The sequence below is a fragment of the Pongo pygmaeus genome, chromosome 20 (genome assembly GCF_028885625.2).
Source record: "Pongo pygmaeus isolate AG05252 chromosome 20, NHGRI_mPonPyg2-v2.0_pri, whole genome shotgun sequence".
Classification (NCBI taxonomy): domain Eukaryota; kingdom Metazoa; phylum Chordata; class Mammalia; order Primates; family Hominidae; genus Pongo; species Pongo pygmaeus.
In genome coordinates this window covers 53796034-53811711 of record NC_072393.2, presented here as the reverse complement: position 1 = coordinate 53811711, position 15678 = coordinate 53796034, and the positions used below count along the sequence as shown (strand labels likewise).

At 52.1% G+C, this 15678-nt stretch overlaps 1 protein-coding gene across 1 annotated transcript in view; it reads right to left on the bottom strand.

Annotated features, from left to right (window-relative positions):
* Window positions 1–915: 915 nt before the first annotated feature.
* The window catches only part of EHD2 (EH domain containing 2), a 30698-nt gene continuing 15935 nt past the window's right edge, over window positions 916–15678 (bottom strand). The window contains exons 5-6 of the mRNA XM_054462980.2: window positions 7384–7548; window positions 916–3358 (exon numbers count right to left, since the gene is read on the bottom strand). Of these exons, the coding sequence (XP_054318955.1) occupies window positions 2807–3358; window positions 7384–7548 (717 nt within the window). The 3' untranslated portion in view covers window positions 916–2806. The remainder of the gene's footprint in view (window positions 3359–7383; window positions 7549–15678) is intronic.

Below are 15678 nucleotides of genomic sequence, written 5' to 3'. Positions count from 1 at the left end.
TCCAGCCTGGGTGACAGAGCAAGACCCTGTCTCAAAAACAAAACAATCAAATCAAAGGAATCCAGGCCTTATAAAAGCCACTCTGGACTCATAAAGGAAAAAGGCACAGAGAGGTCAGGCGACACACGCATGGTCACACAGCGAAACTCAACTGGATCCTTGCGCAGAGCGTTGGAAAGGTGACAGGCCCTGGATCGCAGCCCCGAGACCTGAGCGCCGGATCACGTGGGCAGGGATTTTGGCGACCACAGCCTGTCTGTTTCCCGAGCGTCCGCCAGGGGGCGCCGCGAGCCGCGAAACTGGGCCCGCGTGGGCGGGATGAGTGCGCGGCCAGCGTGTCCCGGGACGCCGTGGGTGTGGCCTGGGTGTGAGTGCGCGGGACTCGGCGCTCACGGTGCGCTGCCTAGCTCTGGCCAAGAGTCCCCGGGTCGTGAGCGTGCGCACACTCCTGGCAGCCCGTGTGGGCAAGGTCACCACCTCCTCAACCAGAAACCAGTGTGTTCCTGGTGTTAAGCGTCGGGAGTTATGTGCCCAGTTTGTGCAAGGGCACATGCCGGGCAGGGCGGGAGCTGGGAGAGCACTTGGTGCCCGAATACACACATACACACATACACACACACACACACACACCCCCCGCGCGCGCCCCAGGGCTTGGTTCCCAGGCCCCCGCCGCGGGAGGTGGGAGGGAGGGATGTCCCGGGGGGAGGGCCCCAGAGTCACTTTTCTTCGGAAAATATGCCGTTCTGGCCCCCAGCCCAGGCCTGAGTCACCAGGCCTCTCTGCATTGAGTCACGGACTCCACCCCGCCCCTGAGAGCACGGAAGGGGGCCTCCCCCCACCCCAAATCCTGCCCAGGTCTCTCCTTCCCTGGGGGAGGGCGGACGATCCCTGTCCCAAGCCAGCCTGACTGCCACATGGGAAGAAGCCTTGGCTTTATTCGCTCTGTGGGGACACTGTTCCGTTCAGAGGCCCCTCCCAGCCACGGGGTGGGGGACAATGGTGGGCGTGGGAATCCCAGCGAGCATCCTGGAGGGTGCGTCGTCTCCATGTATTTTGCTCTTCCCCATCTTTTCCATGGGGTCCCCTGCCAGGGTCAAGCACTCATACGTGGTGAAGGCAGCAAACAGCGTCGGGGCCCTTTAGGGGTGGGGAGAGGGCTGTAGCACCAAGAACCCCCCTCCCCCGCCCACGACATCCCTGAAAAGGAGACTAAAATAAAGCCCCGGGGCCTTTCTACGTAGGGGCCCCACTTAAATATGGAATGGTGGTGGGCAGAGAGGCGGTGGCCCAGCAATCCTTAAGTCCAGATCACCAGCTGTGGGGAGGCTTCCAGGGGGCCAGGAGCAGGCTGGGCATTTCCAGCCACAGACGCGTGGGTGGAGGACGGAAATACCTCCAAGGGGGTACAGTCTCGGAAGAGCAGGATGGAAGGGGCTTTTCTGCCTGCTACGGGATCCTTTTTAAAGAAATGGGTGTGAAGCCGGGCACGATGGCTCATGCCTGTAATCCCAGCACTTTGGGAGGCCGAGGCGAGCAGATCACCTGAGATGAGGAGTTCCAGACCAGCCTGGCCAACATGGTGAAACCCCGTCTCTACTCAAATACAAAAATTAGCTGGGCGTGGTGGCGCGTGCCTGCAGTCCCAGCTACTCAGGAGGCTGAGGCATGAGAATCACTTCAACCCAGGAGGTGGAGGTTGCAGTGAGCTGAGATCTCACCGCTGCACTCCAGCCTGGGCGACAGAGCAAGATTCCATAAAAAAAAAAAAAAAAAAAGAAAGAAAGAAAAGAAAAGAAAGGAAGGAAGGAAATGGGTGTGGACAGAATTGGGGGCAAAAACAAAAAAAAGGAAGGAAGGAAGGAAAGAAGGAAGGAAGGAAAGAAGGAAGGGAAGAAGGAAGGAAGGAAGGAAAGAAGGAAGGAAGGAAAGAAGGAAGGAAGTAAGGAAAGAAGGAAGGAAGGAAAGAAGGAAGGAAGAAAGGAAGGAAAGAAGGAAGGAAGGAAAGAAGGAAGGAAGGAAGGAAGGAAGGAAAGAAGGAAGGAAGGAAGGAAAGAAGGAAGGAAAGAAGGAAGGAAGGAAAGAAGGAAGGAAGGAAAGAAGGAAGGAAGGAAGGAAATAAATGCGTATGGGCAGAACTGGGGGCTTTCCCCGAGCAAGGGGAGGGGCTGCATAGGGGCCCATCTGAGGAAGCAGTAGGCGTGTCTCCCCTCTGAGCCCCCCATGGTCCCGAGACCTGAGGATGTGATGGAGTGGGTTGAGGGTGTTGCCGGGCTGGGCAGGAGGAAGCGGAGCAGAAGGGGCTCTGTTTCTCTGTTAGTCATTTCAACCACAGGGCTGCTCACCCAGGGGAGGGGCTGGGGTCCTGCCAGGAATTAGTGTGTGTTTGCGTGACTGTGTAGGTGCCCTCTCCTGGGAATGTCACCTTCCATGAGGGCAGATGTATTTGTCTATTTTGTTCTCTATGGTAATGCCCGGTGCCTGGAACAGGGCTGGGCATATAGTAGGTGCTCAATAAATATTTGAATGAATGACGGATGGATGGATGCCTGCGAGTGCCAGTGTCTGTGTGATGTGCCTAAGTGAACGTGAGGCTAGAGGTGTGAAGGGCGGACAGAGAAGCCTTCTCCCTCCCGTGGTCCCCTCTAAGTGCTTCTACCTGGGTGTCTGGCGGTAGTGGGGAGGGAGACCCCCGGTCCTTACAGCTGGGCAGGGAGGGCAGGCAGGGCGTGTGTGAGCCGGGGCAGGGGTGTGCGTGCAGCTGACTGGAGCTGGGGAGCTACAGCAGGGCCATGGGGGGGGGGCCGGCTCACTCGGCAGAGCCCTTGTGGCGTCGCTTGGAGGGTGGCACCAGGCGACGGGGCAGGTTGGTGGGCAGCCCATGGCCCTCCAGCTTGGCCTCGATGAGGTGGCTGGCCAGCGCGAACTCCTCATCATCCAGCATGCCATCGCGGTCCACGTCGCTGAGCTTCCAGATGCGCCCCAGCACCGAGTTGGGGAGCTTGGTCCCCACCATCCAGGTCTTGGCCTTGGAGCCGCTCAGCTTGCCGTCGGCAGGCGCCAGGTTGTAGAAGATCTCGTCGTATTTGGACTTGTCCTTGGTCACCACCCACTCGGCCTCGTCATCCGAGCCCTCCTCACCGTCCTCCATGGCCTCATCAGGTCCCCGCTCCACAAACGGGCCCATGTGGGTGCCCTCAAAAGCGCCCCCCTGCACGCCCACCTCGGTGCTCTCCAGCTCCTCCTGCCGCAGCAGGGGCATGAGCTTGGCGATGTCGTGAGTCAGCATCTCGTCCAGCGCCTCCAGCAGCTTCGGCTTCAGCGAGTGAAACTTGGTGAAGTCATGAGCCATCAGCAGCTCCTGTGGTGGGGGACAGGGGCACCCAGAATTCAAGCGGCGCCATCCCTGAGGCCCTCAGGCTGCAAGGTGGTGCCAGGACACTGGAGAAGCTCAGGGGAACAGCTGTTGTGGGGTTTTTTGTTGTTGTTTGTTTTGAGACAGAGTCTTGCTCTTGTTGCCTAGGCTGGAGTGCAAATGGCACAATCTCAGCTCACTGCAACGTCCGCCTTCCGGTTTCAAGCGATTCTCCTGCCTCGGCCTCCCAAGTAGCTGGGATTACAGGCATGCGCCACCATGCCCAGCTAATTTTTATATTTTTAGTAGAGACAGCGTTTCACCATGTTGGCCAGGCTGGTCTCGAACTCCTGACCTCATGATTCGCCCGCCTCAGCCTCCCAGTGCTGGGATTACAGGCATGAGCCACTGCGCCTGGCCGTTTTTGTTTTGTTTTGTTTTGTTTTGTTTTTTTGACAGGGTCTCGCTCTTTCACTTAGGCTAGAGTGCAGTGGCGCCAACATAGCTCACTGCAGCTTCCAACTCCCAGCCTCAAACGATCCTCTGGCCTCAGTCTCCCAAGTAGCTGGGACCACAGGCACATACACCACCACACCCAGCTAAATTTTTGTTTGTGATCCTCCCTCCTCAGCCCCCGCAATTCACTGGGACTACAGGCACACGCCACTACGCCCAACTAGTTTTAAAAATTTTTTGTAGAGACCAAGTCTTGCTATGTTCCCCAGGCTGGTCTCGAACTCCTGGGCTCAAGCCATCCTCCCACCGCAACCTCCCAAAGTGCTGGGATTGCAGGTGGTGTGAGCCACTGCATCCAGCCAGGGTGGCAGCTCTTTACTGACACATGCAGAAGTATTTGAACATCTGAACAACCTGTTCTGCTCAGGCACCCACCACTGAGAAGATACTTGGACAACAAGGTCCCAGAGGCTTTCTCCTGTGCCCCAGAATTACTGGAGGGTGGGGAGGCTGGGGCCGCTCTGATGGGTGAGAGCAGTGGTCCTTTGCCAGCTAGCAGAGAAGGATTTCAATATGTTCGCATCAAGGATAGCTTTCTCAGAGCATCCACACTGGCCTAGAACTCTAACTGCCCTCTACCCAACTCCAGTTGCCCAGCCAGCACGCACAACATTGAAAGTTAAAAAAAAACTCAGCAGGCTTGGGTGGCTCACACCTGTAATCCCAGCACTTTGGGAGGCTGAGGTGGGAGAATCACTTGAGCCCAGGAGTGCAAGACCAGCCTGGACAACATGGCAAAACCCTATTTCTTTTCTTTCTTTCTTTTTTTTTTTTTTTTTTTTTGACGAGTTTCGCTCTGTCACCCAGGCTGGAGTGCAATGGCGCGATCTCGGCTCACTGCAACCTCTGTCTCATGGGTTCAAGCAATTCTCCTGGCTCAGACTCCCAAGTAGCTGGGATTGCAGGCGCCCACCACCACGCCCAGCTGATTTTCCTATTTTTAGTAGAGATGGGGTTTCGCCATGTTGGCCAGGCTGGTCTTGAACTGACCTCAGGCAACCTGCCCACCTCGGCCTCCCAAAGTGCTGGGATTACAGGCATGAGCCACTGCACCTGGCCTCAAAACCCCATTTCTAAAAAAAAAAAAAAAATTAAAAATTAGCCAGGTGTGGTGGTGCATGCCTGCAGTCCGAACTACTTTGGGAGGCTGAGACAGGAGAATCTCTTGAACCCCAGGAGACGGAGGTTGCAGTGAGCCAAGATGGCACCACACTATACACCAGCCTGGGTGACAGAGCAAGACCCTGTCTCAAAACAAAAAAGCGTGCAGAGGGGAGAGAAAAAAGAAAGTTAAGAAAGCTCAATTCCTGTCACAGTGCTACCACACCACACAGAAAGGACTGAGTGGCTGGCTGCCAAATTTGGAGGTGAGATTTGAGATGATCAGATCATCAGGGGTTCCTGGGACCGCCCCCTCCCCACCGAAGAAGTCACTTTGGGGTGTGGGGGGGGGGCTTGGCGTCACGCTGCTTCTCACACGGGCAACTCTAAGTGGCCCAGACTACACCAGGACAGTCTCTGCGAAACTGGATTCCTTTCACAACCCTATGTGAATTTCCTGAGCCAAGGCAGAGAGGCCAGCTGATCACGACTCTGAAGGGTTGGGGATCCTAGGTTGCAACCTGGATTCCCTGGCAGCCAGGGTATGACTAAGTTCAGGTCACTGAGGCAAGCACAGGTTGCATGTGCAGCTTCTGCTGTTAGCCTGTCCAGTATGGCAGCCACTAGCCACATGTGCTTATTTACATTAATTAAAATGAAATACAGGCCGGGCGCAGTGGCTCACACCTATAATCCCAGCACTCTGGGAGGCCGAGGCGGGAGGATCACCTGAAGTCAGGAGTTCGAGACCAGCCTGGACAACATGGTGAAACCCCATCTCTACTAAAAATACAAAATTAGCTGGGCGTGGTGGCGGACGCCTGTAATCTCAGCTACTTGGGAGGCTGAGGTAGGAGAATTGCTTGAACCCAGGAGACAGAGGTTGCAGTGAGTCAAGATCTTTCCACTGCACTCCAGCCTGGGCAACAGAGCAAGACTCCATCTCAAAAAAAAGAAAAAAGAAATACACTTTAACATTCCATTTTAATGTGGCTAGTGGCCACCATACCGGACAGTGCAGAATGAAACATTTCCATCATTGTAGAACGTACTGCTGGATAGCTCTGTTCTAGAAAGTGTTCTTGGCCAGGCATGGTGGCTCCTGCCTGTAATCCCAGCACTTTGGGAGGCCAAGGCAGGAGGATCATTTGAGGTCAGGAGTTCGAGACCAGCCTGGCCAATATGACAAAACCCCATCTCTACTAAAAGTATGAAAAATTATCTGTACATTGGTGGCACATGCCTGCAGGCCCTGAGGCGAGATAACTGCTTGAACCCGGGAGGCAGAGGTTGCAGTGAGCCAAGATCGCGCCTCTGCACTTCAGTCTGGGTGACAGAGTGAGACTCTGTCTCAAAAAAAAAAAAAAAAAAAAAAGTTAGCCAGGCATGGTGGCATGTGCCTATAGTCCCAGCTACTCTAGAGGCTAGGCAGAAGGACCTTTGAGCCCAGGAGTTCAAGTACACAGTGAGCTATGATCACCCCATTGCACTTCCAGCCTGGACAACAGAGTCTCTGAAAAATATATAAATAAATCTCTAAAAAATATATAAATAAATTTTTAAACGTATATATTTTATTTTATTTATTTATTTATTATTATTTATTGAGACAGAATCTCACTCGGTCACACAGGCTGGATTGCAGTGGTACAATCTCAGCTCACTGCAATCTCTGCCTCCCGGGTTCAAGGGATTCTCCTGCCTCAGCCTGCCCAGTAGCTGGGACTACAGGTGCACAACACCATGCCCAGCTAATTTTTGTATTTTTAGTACAGACGGGGTTTCACCATGTTGGCCAGGCTGGTCTCGAACTCCTGACCTCAGGTGATCCACCCGCCTCGGCTTCCCACAGTGCTGGGATTACAGGCGTGAGCCACTGCACCCAGCTGTGTATATTTTAAATATTTATATTTTACAAATATAAACATTTAAGTCTCAAATAAATAAATAAATGAAAATAAAATAAACAGCATTCTTAAAGAGACTACACTTTTCTTCCCCTTCCCAACCTCTTGCTGGCTGGAACACAGACACAATGGCTGGACCCTTCACAGCCCTTTTGTACCATGAAGTTTCTTGGGCCTGGAGGCCAGGCATGGAAGAGAAATAAGACAGAGGGGGACTAGATCCCTGGCTCTGTAAAGCACCAAACCAGTCCTGGACCACTTTCTGGGACTTTTTATGGAGGAAAGAAAGAAAAACTCTCTATCTTAATTTAGCCACTGTTATTTTGGGTTTTCTCTTCACTCCTCTGGCCTGACTCATAAAACCATGCTCCCACAGAACTATTTGAGGGAGGCGCTTTCCAGAACCTGCCATCCATCCCTCCGGCTTTTGAGGTCCCATCTCAGAGCTTCCAGAAACCAACCTTCCCATCATCCACCCCCAACACTCCCTCCTGGGCAGCTTCTCACCTGCATTTTCTGGCAATCAGGAAAGTCCCCAGGGGAGATGTGATGTTCCAGCTGAATCTTCGCAAAGATGACGGGCAGTTTGAGGATCAGCTGCTTCTTCTTGTTCTCCTTCCCAAACACAGAGGGCATCTCCTTCTTCAGGTAGCTGATGATGTAAGCGTGAACCTGTGGGAAGGGTTCTCACCTCAGCGTGCATCAGTGTCCACCAGGGGGCTTGTTAAAACACAGGCTGCCGGCCCCACTCCGAGATTGTGATTCACTTGGTCTGGGCTGGGGCATGAGAATTTGCATTTCTTTTATTTCTTTCCTCTCTCTCTCTCTTTTTTTTTTTTTTTTTCTTTGAGATGGAGTCTCGCTCTGTCACCGAGGCTGGAGTGCAGTGGCACGATCTTGGCTCACTGCAACCTCCGCCTCCCGGCTTCAAGCAATTCTCCTGTCTCAGGCTCCTGAGTAGCTGGGATTACAGGCATGCGCCACTATGCCCAGCTAATTTTTGTATTTTTAGTAAAGATGGGGTTTCACCATGCTGGTCAGGCTGGTCTCAAACTCCTGACCTCGTGATCCGCCCACCTTGGCCTCCCAAAGTGCTGGGATTACAGGTGTGAGCCACCGTGCCCAGTCTTTTTTTTTTTTTTTTTTTTCAAGACAGAGTCTCGCTCTGTTGCCCAGGCTGGAGTGCAGTGGTGCAATCAGCTCACTGCAACCTCCAGCTCCTGGGTTCAAGCAATTCTTCTGCCTCAGCCTCCCAAGTAGCTGGGATTAACAGGTGTGCGCCACTACACCCAGATAATTTTTTTGTATTTTTAATAGAAACGGGGTTTCTCCATGTTGGCCAGGCTGGTCTTGAACTCCTAATCTCAGGTGATCCACCCGCCGTGGCCTCCCAAAGTGCTGGGATTACAAGCATGGGCCACCGCACCCGGCCTGCTTTTTTTTTTTTTCTTTTTTTTTGGAGACAGGCGTCTCGCTCTATCACCCAGCCAGGAGTGCAGTGGTGCGATCATAACTTACTGCAGCCTCAAATTCCTGGGCTCAAGGGATCCTCCCACCTCAGCCTCTCAAGTAGCTGGGATTACAGGCAAGAGCCACTGTCCAGATGAGAATTTGCATTTCTGACGAGTTACAGGTGCTGCAGGTGGAGGCGCCACACTGTGAGTCCCATGGCCTCCTCCTGCTGAGGCTCACCCTGGGCTCCTCCTCTCTGCTAACTAAGTGAGCTCAGTCCCTCCCAGTTTTAAACATCCCTCCAAGAGGTCCACTCCCAAATCTGCATACCAGCCTAAGCCTCTCCCTCCAGCTCAGGACTCAGAGCTAATTGCCTTGTCAACATTCCTGGACAGCTCCATCCCAGGATGCCCTAAGTGGAATTTGAGCCTAGCCCCCAGAGCTGTGTCGCCCTCAGCTGTGCCCATCTCTGGAAAGGGCATCCCCAGCCCTGCCTTCCCAGCTGAGGCCAGAAATCTAGAAATTATTTTTATTTATTTATTTTTTTGAGATGGAGTCTCACTCACTCTGTCACCCAGGCTGGAGTACAGTGGCGCAACCTCGGCTCACTGCAACCTCCACCTCCGGGTTCAAGCAATCCTCCTGCCTTGGCCTCCCGAGTAGCTGGGATTACAGGCACGTGCCACCATGCCTGGCCAATTTTTTATGTTTAGTAGAGACTGGGTCTCACCATGTTGGCCAGACTGGTCTCGAACCCCTGACCTCAAGTGATCCATCCGCCTCAGCCTCCCAAAGTGCTGGGATGACAGGCGGGAGCCACCCTGTCCGGCTCTAGAAATCACTTTTTTTTTCTTTTTGAGATGGAGTCTCACTCTGTTGCTCAGGGTGGAGTGCAATGGCATGATCTTGGCTCACTGCAACCTCCACTTCCTGGGTTCAAGCGATCCTCCTGCCTCTGCCTCCCAAGTAGCTGGGATTACAGGTGCCCACCACCACTAATTTTTGTATTTTTAGTAGAGAGGGGTTTTCACCATGTTGGCCAGGCTGGTCTCAAACTCCTGACCTCAAATGATCTGCCTGCCTCAGCCTCCCAAAGTGCTGGATTACAGGCGGAAGCCACGGTACCCAACTCTTGAAATCATTATTGATTTGATATTTGATTCTTCTTCCTGTTTAGTAGCCACATCCAACCTATCAATGAGTCCTTTTTGCCTCCTCCTATGTCTCTCCCTCTCTCCCCTACTTTTCTTTTCTTTTCTTTTTTTTTTTTTTCAGACAGGGTCTGGCTGTGTCCCCCAGGCTGGAGTGCAGTGGCACAATCTCGGCTCAGTGCAACCTCCACCTTCCCAGCTCAATCCATCCTCCCACCTCAGCCTCCTGAGTAGCTGGGACTACAGGCACCCGCCACCACGCCCAGCCTCTCCCCTACTTCTCATTTCTCTCCACCTCAGTGGCCACCATGTCCATTCAAGAGTCATCCTCTCTTGCCTGGGGAGATACCCAAGTGGACGGACAGGTCTCCCAGCTCCCCACGCTGCCCCAGTAACCCTTCCTCCATGCAGCAGTGGCCCGAGAGGGCATTTTTCAGGAAGGAACATGAGTCCAGGGGATGCTGCTCATAACTCTCGATTTGCTTATTCAAGTTCAAAATTTCTACCGAAGCCAACAAGGCCCTACAGCAGCAATTCACAAAGTGTGGTCCAGGGAAACCCAGGGGTCCTCAGGATGCTTTCGGGTGTTCCTATGGTCAAAATTATTTTAATAACAATACTAAGATGTTATTCACTTTTTGCTTTCTTCACTCTTATTTTCTCCCAAATGGACAGTGGATTTTTTTTTTTTTTTTTTTTTTTTTTTTTTGAGACAGAGTCTTGCTCTGTCACCCAGGCTGGAGTGCAGTGGTACAAATAATGACTTGATTTATTTGTTTATTTATTTGTTATTTTTTATTTTTTGAGACAGAGTCTTGCTCTGTCCCCCAGGCTGGAGTGCAGTGGCTCAGTCTCGGCTCATTGCAACCTCCGCCTCCCAGGTTCACGCCATTCTCCTGCCTCAGCCTCCCAAGTGGCTGGGACTACAGGCGCCCACCACCACGCTAATTTTTGTATTTTTAGTAGAGACTGGGTTCCACCATGTTGGTCAGGATGGTCTTGATCTTTTGACCTCGTGATCCACCCACTTCAGCCTTCCAAAATGCTGAGATTACAGGTGTGAACCACCGCGCCCGGCCTAATGACTTGATTTATTAACCTTCTCAAGAGGCTGAGATGGAAGGATCACTGGAGCCGGGGACGTCAAGGCTACAGTAAGCCACGATCACTCCACTGCACTCCAGCCTGGGTGACAGAGCAAGACACTGTCTCAAAAAAAAGGAGAGAAAGAAAGAAAAAAAAAAAAGCGCCCCAGAAGGGCTGGAAACTTCTCTGTTCCCTCCATCTCCAGCACCAGTACAATGTGTACAGAAAGCACTCAGGAAATATTTGTGGAATAAACCAACAAACTTGAGAACCTTTGAAACACCATCTTTTGTTTTGTTTTGTTTTGTTTTTTGAGATGGAGTTTTACTCTTATTGCCCAGGCTGGAGTGCAATGGCGCAGTCTTGTCTCACTGCAACCTCTGCCTCCTGGGTTCAAGCGATTCTCCTGCCTCAGCCTCCTGAGTAGCTGGGATTACAGGCATGTACCACCATTCCCAGCTAATTTTATATTTTTAGTAGAGATGGGGTTTCTCCATGTTGGTCAGGCTGGTCTCGAACTCCCGATCTCAGATGATCCGCCCGCCTCAGCCTCCCAAAGTGCTGGGATTACAGGCGTGATCCACCACGTCCAGTCCACAATCTTATAAATTATCGAAAAATAAACAAGGAGAGCAGAATAATGAATATTGGTACGTCTATATTTTATAGGAAGCTCAAAAATTAAATATTGCTCATGCCTATAATCCCAGCACTTTGGGAGGCCAAGTGGGGAGGATCACTTGAAGAAAGGAGTTCGAGACCAGCTTGGGCAACATAGCACGACTTGGCCTCTACAAAAATTTTTAAAACTATAGGCAATTCGTGCGCGCCTACAGTCTCAGCGAATTGCGGGGGCTGAGGAGGGAGGATCACTTGAGTCCAGAGGTTTGAGACTGCAGTGAGCTATGATGTCGCCACTGCACTCCAGCCTGGGTGACAGAGCGAGCCTTTGTCTCTAAAAAAATGAATGAATAGGCCAGGCGCGGTGGCTCATGCCTGTAATCCCAGCACTTTGGGAGGCCGAAGTGGGCCAATCACCTGAGGTCAGGAGTTAGAGACCAGCCTGGACAACATGGTGAAACGCCGTCTCTACTAAAAATACAAAAATTAGCAGGGCATGATGGTGCACACCTATAATCCAAGCTACATGGGAGGCTGAGGCAGGAGGATCACTTGAACCTGGGAGGTGGAGGTTGCAGTGAGCTGAGATCGTGCCATTGCACCAGCCTGGGCAACAGAGTGAGACTCAGTCTCAAAAAAAAAAAAAAAAAAAAAAGAATAAATAAATGCTTTTATAAAATGCAGTATATCTTGAAAGAGACACAAGAAACTACTTATGGGGGTTGCCTCTAGGAAAGAGGCCCTGCGAGCTGGTGGGGTGACGTGTGGGAGAATCATGTCTGATAAAGTATGAATGCCTTTCCATGAGATGGTCTTAAATGTTCAATAAAAAAGACTTGTTAAAAAATTCTTTTAGGCCAGGTGCAGTGGCTCACGCCTATAATCCCAACACTTTGGGAGGCCGAGGCCAGTGGATCACCTGAGGTCAGGAGTTCGAGACCAGCCTGGCCAACATGGTGAGACCCCCATCTCTACCAAAAATACAAAAATTAGCAGGGTGTGGTGGCATCTGCCTGTAGTCCCAGCTACTCAGAAAGCTGAGGCACAAGAATCACTTTAACCTGGGAGGCAGAGGTTGCAGTGAGCCAAGATCATGCCACTGCTCTCCAGCCTGGGTGACAGAGACAGACTCCATCTGAAAAAAAAAAAAAAAAATACATATATATATATATATACACACACATATATATATACACATATATACATATATACACATATATATACACATATATACACACATATATACACATATATACACACATATATATACACATATATATATATATATTTTAAAGAATCGCAGATTTAGAATGCTGAGAACATTGGTGGTCCCTGACTGGTTCTAAATCTTCATCTCTTCCACCCTCCACCACCACCCTGTCTCCAGCCCCGTTAGGCTCTCAGTTCAAATACATCAAGTACATGGCTGCCCCAGGGCCTTTGCACATGCTGTTCTTACCGCATGGACTGCTCTTCCACCCAATCGCCACTCGGCTCACCCCTTCCTCTCCTTCAGACCGCTCTAAAATAGTCCCTCGCCAGCCCCTCTTTTCCTCCGCTTCATTTTTCTTCATAACCATTGATTTGTCTAATGTTTGCTTCCCCACTAAAAAGTAATTCTATGAGAAAAGGAATTTATCTTTGTTCCCTGCTCTATCCCCAGAGCCTAGAAGAGTGCCACATGCGCTCGGCAACTGCTGAATGAATGTCACTGGGCCACTGCAGAGAATGTGGTCTGAAAGTTCAGGGCATCTTGGCGTCTTTAGAATCAGACCCTCCCAAGATCTTGGCCTTACGTATCACAGCATCATAAAATCGCCCCTTCTAGCAGCTATCACTTCAGCCAAAGGACCTAGAGCCAGAGGATTCGTCCACACCCTCCATCGTTCAGATGGGAAACTGAGGCACAGAGTCCAGGAGAGCATGAGGGGAGGTTAACAGTATGGCTATTGTTGGTGACGACCAAGTGTGGCAGACTCATATGTGAGGAGCAGGGGTGGGGGTGCGACACGGAGCAAAGGAGGGGCAGTGAGCCTTGGTCACTGCGGACCCTGAATCTCATGCTCCTGCGTCCTGAACGGCACTGGGGAGCCATGGATGAACCTGCAGGAAGAAGGGGAGGGAGTGCCTAAGGGTCTGAAGGACCAATCAGGACAGGGGTGTGGCCGGGCTGGGGGCGGGGCCTGTGAGAGCGGGCCAATGAAGCCAGGGGGCAGGGCCGAAGGGCGGCTCCACAGGGACCAAAGGAGGGGAGGCGGGAGGGCGCTGATGGCTTTTCCAGAGAGGAAGCAGGGGAAGGTGCCAGGAAGAGATAAGGTGGGAGGGCGGGCTGGGCCGGGGCTGGGTCCTTGACTCCGGGGTTTGTCTGGTTTTCCGGAGCCGTCCCCAGCCCGGCGGGGGCACCAGGTGTCTGGCCCGGCCCCACCCCTCTGTCCCTGGGCCTTGTGCTCCAGCTCCCGCCAAGGGACCCGCGGGAACGAACCTGGGGGAGTCTAAGCAAGACCAGGAGGAAGACAGAGACAGGGCGGCGGCGGAGCGAGGGAGAGATGGAGAGACAGGAGAAGACAGAGAGAGGGAGAAAGAAAAGGAAAGGGAATTAGAATAAAAGAAAAAGTAAAAATGGAGAAGAAAGAGATTGAGAGAGAGGTAGAAAGGAGACTGATATCGAGACAGAAAAAGAGAGAGACACATACTGCAGAGTCACCTGGGCAGAGGAGCGCAAGGTGAATTCCGAAGGTTCCAGGAGTGGCAGCCCCGTCCACAGTGGGCCGCTCCCTCCGAAGGAGGATTCCTGGGGTGGGGGTGGGGGCTCTGACTCACCCACTCTTCGCTGCTCCTTAAACCAACACCTCAGGCTCCTCCACCCCCTAGAACCTTCTTGGCCTCCCTGCCTGCCCAGCTTCCTGCCCCGCCTCCACCCTGGCAGCCTCCCCTGAGAATGTTCCATTTGACATCCAAAATCGCTCTGAAACCCGCGCTCTCCTTTCTCCTCTCCCTCCCCAAGGCCTGTCCTGATCCAGGAACCTCCAAGCCTTTTGCTGCCCTGAATCCACCCTCCAAAAGGTAGCTTGAGTCTAATTATCTCCTTTCCCTGTTCCGAACTTTTCCATGGCTCCCCAGTGCCCTAGGGACAAAGCACAGATTCCCAGACACAGCCCACACCACCTCTGATCTCAGCCACATCCTCAGCCTCTAATTGAGTTATGCACACTGTCTACACTGGGTTCAACACTGACATTTCCCCTCAGATGCCCTCTCCTCCAAAGAAGCCCTCTCTGCCTGCCCCAGCTACCCCACCCCAGCTCTGACCACCCTGGGTCATCGGTGCCTGGGGATGGGTCTATCTCCTCTTCAGGAGCCCCAGTGAGGACTGAGCCCTGGAACTGCCTTCATTATTTAGGACTGGGAGCCTCAGCAGGACAGGAATGGAACCACCGTGGTCACTGCTGTGTCTCCTGCACCACCCAACACCAGGCCAGGCATAGAGGAGATTTTGTTCAATGCAACTGTTTGTTCAATGTCATTCATTCAATAAATATTTACAGAGCACCAATTCTGTTCCGGGCGCTGGGGATAAATCAGTGAAGGAATTCAAAGAGCCCTGATTGGCTGGGCGCAGTGGCTCACGCCTGTAATCCCAGCACTTTGGGAGGCCGAGGCGGGCGGATCACCTGAGGTCAGGAGTTCGAGACCAGCCTGACCAATATGGTGAAACTCCGTCTCCACTAAAAATACAAAAAATTAGCTGGGTGTGGTGGTGCACGCCTGTAACCCCAGCTACTCAGGAGGCTGAGGCAGGAGAATCACTTGAACCCAGGAGGCAGAGGTTGCAGTGAGCTGAGATCGCACCACTGCACTCCAGCCTGGGCAACAGAGGGAGACCCTGTCTCAAAAAAAAAAAAAAAAAAAGAAAGAAAAAAGAAAGAGAAAGAGAAAGAAAGACATAAAGAGAAACAGAGAAAGAGAGAAAGGAGAGGAGAAGAGAAGAAAGGAAAGGACAACAGGGTTAGAGTAAAGAAGGACCCATGTGGGGGAAGTTATATTCATTCAAAGGAGGGCAGGGACAGCCTTCCTGAGAAGGGAGCATTTGAGCAGAGTCTTGAAAGGGGTGAGGGAAGGGGACAATCTGTGGCCATAATCAAACAGGAATCATGGGAGACCGGTGCTGTGAAGCACCTAAGATGTAATAAATTCATCTTTTTTTTTTTTTTTTTTTTTGAGACAGAGTCTCATTCTGCCGCCCGGGCTGGAGTGCAGTGGTGCAATCTCGGCTCACTGCAACCTCTGCCTCCCGGGTTCAAGCAATTCTCCTGCCTCAGCCTCCTGAGTAGCTGGGATTACAGGCATGCACCACCATGCCCGGCTAATTTTTGTATTTTTAGTAGAGATGGGTTTTCACCATGTTGGTTAGGCTGGTCTCAAACTCCTGACCTCGTGATCCACCCACCTCAGAATCCCAAAGTGCTGGGATTACAGGCGTGAGCCACTGCAC